The 6,000-nt window shown below is 34.3% G+C and overlaps 1 protein-coding gene across 2 annotated transcripts in view; it reads right to left on the bottom strand.

Annotated features, from left to right (window-relative positions):
* The window catches only part of FSIP1 (fibrous sheath interacting protein 1), a 151,312-nt gene that overhangs the window by 128,842 nt on the left and 16,470 nt on the right, over positions 1–6,000 (bottom strand). For both annotated transcript variants that reach the window (XM_025038966.1, XM_006920505.3), the window contains exons 4-5: positions 5,462–5,616; positions 4,190–4,283 (exon numbers count right to left, since the gene is read on the bottom strand). In XM_025038966.1, coding sequence (XP_024894734.1) covers positions 4,190–4,283; positions 5,462–5,616 — 249 coding nt within the window. The remainder of the gene's footprint in view (positions 1–4,189; positions 4,284–5,461; positions 5,617–6,000) is intronic.

Here is a 6,000-nt window from a genome sequence, read left to right as displayed (position 1 = left end):
ATAAAATTTCAACAAAATACAAATATAAAGAAATAAATCTCATAAATCTTACCTGCTCTGCCAATATGTTATAATTGACTAAGAATTCAAAATGTAAAAGTCTAAATTCTAACGTGATAGTGTTTAAAGCAATGATTCTCTCTGAACATAACTTTCAAGCCCCTGGTAACTCCAGCTTTCAGCTCATTAAGCCTAACTCCACATTACAACATTAGTACTAATCTAACATGACTGTAACTGTCTAGGGGAACTACAGTAGTAGTCTTGGAACTCCAGGGATACAACTATGAGCTCTATAAGTTTAAGCCAAATATACATGTCATGAGCTTTAGAAATTCACGTATTTGATAGCTCTGATTTAATTCTGAAGAAAGGGCAACTAACTGAAAACGAAAGTCTTGCCCTCCGGGGCCAAAAGTTCACTTGGTAGTGAACTCTGTTAATGTCAAAAGGCCATCATGGACCCCCTTGTCTATTGCCTCAAGCATTAGAGAAATCAGCATTTAGCATCTGCTTTCTAAAATACAAAAGCTGAGATGCTATGGCATCCAGAGTCGCATTCCTGGCACTGTTATTTTTTTAATTTGAAATAAGGGGCATAGTCTCAATTCTATGAAAGTATAGAATTACCAAGAGACACGAAAGAAAATAGAAAAACTTTGAGACAGATTACCTTCATACAATAGTCTTTAAATATTTAAATTAGTAAAAAGCATTTATAAGCTATAGGTTTAAAGATGCTTTGCAGTCTTTTTTCTTAAATAATGTAGTCATTGCTAAACAGCTCTCAGAGAGAAAAATATGTTGTTCCAAAAAAAACTTTTTATAAAAGACAACATAGCTGCCCTAATAAAATGCATTACGAAGTTACAATAATCAAAACAGTACAATACTAACATCAGCACAGACAGAAATATTAAGGCAATAGAATAGACATTTTGTAAATAGACCAAATTAGTGCATGATAAAGTTAATATTTCAAATGTGAGGAAATCATGTATTATTCAATAAAAGGTCTCAACATAACAAGCTAACAAATTAGGGGGAAAAACCTAAATCAACTTTCTACTTCATTTGCAACACCAAAACAAATTCCAAGTAGATTGTCATAATTATTTCATAAAATAATAACTGTACTAAAGGAAAACAGGTACATTTTTATATAATCTTAAATTGAAAATGGCTTTTTTAAGCAGAGCAACAAAATAACAACATAAATGACTATTTACCTAAACTAAAAAAATATTAACTTTGGTAAAGCAAGAAATAATACAAAACTAAAGAAAAATAAGTTAGAAGAAAATGTATTTGATATTTATGACAAAGAATCCGTATCCTCAACATGTATAGGAGTCTTTCAGATCAATAAAAAGGAATACCTTACATTATAAAAGAACAAATAATTCACAAAATGGCTAAACAATAGAATAAATATTCAACTTCCCTGAGAGATACAAATTATTGCGATTCCATTTTAAATAAACAAAGATTTAAAACAATTACGAAATCCATTGTTGTTATGGGCATAGGAACACAACATTAAGATACAATGTTGGTGGGAGTCTAAATTGATATAACCTTTCAATAAGTCGATATAGATAAAAATATTTTAAAAGTCCAACACCTTTGACAAACTAATTTGTCGTATAGGAATTTATTCAAAGGTGTATTAGTTTCTTGTAACTGGTGTCACCAGTTAACACAAACTTGGTCACTTGAAACTATCCAAATATATTTTCTCACAGTTTTGGAGACCAGAAGTTCAAATCAAGATGTCAGTAGGATCGTATTTTTTAAGGGCCTTAGTTGAGATTCCATTCCTGACCTCTGCCAGTTTCTGGTGACGCCAGCATTCCCTGGCTTGAGGACACATCACTTCAATCTCTGCCTCTATCTTCACATTGCCTTCTATTCTCCCTCTCTTATAAGGATAGTTATAATTTAGTACTTACTAGATTTCATTAACCAATGTCATCAAAAAAAAATTTTTTTTAAATAATAATAATAATGGCATTTAGGGCCCACCTCCATATTCCAGGATAATCTCCTCATCTTAAAATCCTTAACTTAATCATATCTACAAAGACCCCTTTTCCAAATAAAGTAGAATTCACAGCTGCCATGGATATTTCTTGGGGGGCAGGGCATTTTTTCAGACTACCACAGAAGGTAATAAAATAATAGCATAAAGATGTTATTGCAGCATTACACATAATTTTTAAAAAATTGAAAAACAAAGGAAATAATCTAAATGTTTAACAGGAGGGTCTTAGTTAAACAAATGATGGTACATCCATATAGTGAATTAATATACAGTAATTAAAAATAATGCTGATGCAAATCACTCCAGTTATCCATTGTTGCATTAAAGTCACCCAAAATTTAGTGGCATATAGTAATAATTATTGCAAGCAAGAACTACTGATGGATGCTAAAACTAGTGGCTGAAATTTTGAGGAGAAACAGGATATTTACATAGTCTTAAAGTATTTCACCCAAGATATTTATTAGGTATGAAAGGAAAAATAGTAATTTTACAATGGAGAAAGCCAGCAGGCACTACCTTAACCAAGTTTTCAAGGTTAACATCAACAGTAATAAGATATATCGACATTAGGTACACCGAGTATAACTAACTGAGAGCACATCACTTCTGGGGTGTTCTTGCAAAAATGCCTAATCTCCATTTAATCAAGAGGGAAACATCAGGCAAACTGAAATTGAAGGATGGTTTATAAAATAACTGACCAGTACTCTCCAAACAAGTCAAGATCATGAAAGACAAGGAAAGACTGAAGAACTATCCCAGACCAGAGACTAAAGAGACAGGACAACTAAATGCAATATGAGTCTTCTCTTCTTCTCATAAGGACACCAGTATTGGATTTAGGGCCCACTCTTATTCAGTGCGATCTCCTCTTAACTAATTACATATGCAGAGACCCTATTTTTAAATAAGGTCATATTCTGAGGTTCCACGTAATGTGAATTTCAGAGGGACACTACTGAACTATCTGTGGGAATGGGCCAGCATCATTCTCTTTTCTCTATGAAGACATGCCCAAGCAGCTTCTGGGCTCTCAAGGCTGGATCCAGAAGAAATTTCATCCACATCAAAGCTCATACTAAAGAGTTGCAGTAGCCTGGATCAGAATGTTGGAATTCTAAAATGCTAGACATCCACTTCGTAAAAGACAAAGGAATTCCAGAATTTTCAGAGAAATCAGAGGCCCCTGCTTAGAGCCAGTCTAATGCCCATACAGTACTAGATGACCGCTTATATTATGTAGGTCAAACTCAGCAGTGGTCCTCAATCTTTTTGGCACCAGGGACCAGTGATCCTATGAGAATCAAATGCCTGATGATCTGAGGTAGAGCTGAGGCAGTGACTAGCACTGGGGAGTGACTGCAAATACAGATGAAACTTTCCTCACTCCCCCACCACTCGCCTCCTGCTGTGCAGCCCAGTTCCTAACAGGCCACGGACCAATACCAGTCTGTGGCCCGGCCTGGGAGTTTGGGATCCCTGGAAAAGACTTCAAAAGTGTCCTACCAAAAAAATACCAACTGCTTCTCAATCCCTAAAATTTTCGCCACTATATAAATAAAGTAGGCTAAAATAGGTTACATGACTCTATAATAGTTCTACATAAGAAGAAAAAAAAAGAAGAAAAAGGAAGAAGAGTTAGGGGAGGGGGCAGAATCACAAATATACATACACACAAGGTGGGGAGTAGAAACATGTACAAAATTAATCGGCTGGTCTCAAAAAAGCACGACTGTGAGAGAACAGAAAATAGGACAAATCAGTAATGGATTTTTATGAAGGGGGTTATGGAGGCCTGAGTGAGACACCTCATGGGAGAATGTTAGGCCATTAGGGAACTATCTGCAAAAACTAGGTATCCAGAGGATCCTAGGACACACAGGAAGTGAAGACAATACTTTGTCTATTTCCTGATTTTTCACTGCCTTGTCCCCCCATGCTTGAGCAGATATAAAGCCTGAAGACTGAAACATACCTAAGCTCAGGGGAGTTCTATGTGATCCCACCTAATGTGATCATTTCCCTTAAAGAAGAGTTAAACTTATAACAAAAAAGAAAGAAATTATTGAATTGAAAATTTTACCTTAATCCAAATATTCTAGAACTCTGGGATAAAAATAAAGATGAATCGATTTTACTCACCGACAGTTTCTTCTGATACAGCAGTCCAAGCAAGAAACTTTTTTGTATTTTCCATCTCCTCATTACTTGGCAAAGCTTCACTATTTTTTGCAGACTAATGAAAGAGAAATGAAAGTTTAAACATGAGAAAAAAAGCAACTATACTCATTAATATTTTGTTAAATTCCAATATGGCTTTTAATTTACATACAAAAAGAAAGTTCAGGTCATTTTTATTCCTTTAATTAGAAAATCTGTCTCCTATTCCCATAAAATTCTGTCAACAAGTATTCCCAGAAAGAATTAAAGTACATATTCCTATCATTATATGATAAATACCTTACTTAAACTTTCTTAAGTTTCTGTTTAATACTTCTATAACTAATGAGTAACCTAAAGGTATAGCATCAAATCACAATTTCAGACATTTCAAGATTGCTACTGTATTTTTATTATATTTCTAGTTTTAATTCTTGTTTCTCTAGTTTAAAGCACTGCATTCTGTATGTTGCTTTCTTTCCATCTCAGTGGTCGTTCTGGGAAATTTGTATAAATGTATTCTTAATTACTTCACTTTTAATTCATATCATTGTCTAGGAAATTTCCTCTAAAGTCAGTCAACTGGTCAAGGAGGAATTTATCAAAAACAACCAATCTGTTATTACAATATTCCTTACCTTGAAAGCATTCTCCTTTGAGGGGCAAAGTTCAAATGTGAGCCAATGGCTATACATCAAGTCAGTGCCAACATCTGGTCGATTCTACCCCTCAATACTACAGAGAACAAGATGTTCAAGAAAGCCAAGGAAAGTTAATCTAGCACTAGAAATTGAGACAGAAACAAACAGCGCAAGGTCCCAGACCTCAAGTACTTTACAGCTCCCTGAAGAGATCTTGACCAGCATATGAAAAAGTGAACTCCTCAATTTGTTAATCACAAATTTTTAAATAATAATGAGAAACAGGGGGTTAGATTTTTGTGTTTTTGTGTATTTATCTCCAACCTGTAAGCTAGCTGAAGAAAAAGCAGACATACATACTTGATTAAAGTAGGTGCCTCACCTTTCTATTCCAGAGATAGAAAAGGCCCACCCTGATGCTGGTAAGAGAGGCCTACTGGGCTGTCCAAGGGGAATGAACATGCTAGTGCCAGTGCAGTGCCTGAAATCTGGAATGCTGCAAAGTTCCCTACCTCCACAAAATAATCAATAAAGACAAACCACACTGACACTACCACAGTCCATATTTTTCTTACTCATCATAGATATGAAGATATAATTAGATAATTCTTACCTTCAGTTCTTCCCACAGCTTTATTCTCATTTCTAGACCTTGCTTCTTAATTTCTTTTTCTCTATATTGTCTCCTCACCAATATTCTATCAAGCCTCTTCATCCTCTGAATAGCATCTTGAAGTTGAGAATCTAATTCTTTTAACTCGGGTTCATCTATATTGTGTTGAAAGTAGGAATGAGCTTGAAGTTTAGTAAACTGTAAAGCTTCGTTGTGTTTTATTTTTACTTTTTCTTCTTTCATTCAACAAATGTTTATAGCTGACATAATAACTAAGATTGGTATCATGTATCTTGATTTACATGTATTTTTTCATATAGTTATCTAACAATCCTCTGAAATAGACATGTATCTCTATTTTACAGTTGATGTAACTAGGTCCTTTCAAATAGCTAATAAATTAAAGCATTGAACTCAGAAGTGGGTCTTACATGATTTTAAATCCCAAACTGTTCATCCTGTTATGTCTTTCATATTCATAATTTAAAAATAAGAAATAAGACAATACCCTATCTTAACTCTGTTTCAGACTAATGGAA

Source organism: Pteropus alecto, unplaced genomic scaffold (assembly GCF_000325575.1).
Source record: "Pteropus alecto unplaced genomic scaffold, ASM32557v1 scaffold86, whole genome shotgun sequence".
Classification (NCBI taxonomy): domain Eukaryota; kingdom Metazoa; phylum Chordata; class Mammalia; order Chiroptera; family Pteropodidae; genus Pteropus; species Pteropus alecto.
Note: the sequence above shows the minus strand (reverse complement) of the source record. Positions and strands in the feature narration are given on the sequence as shown.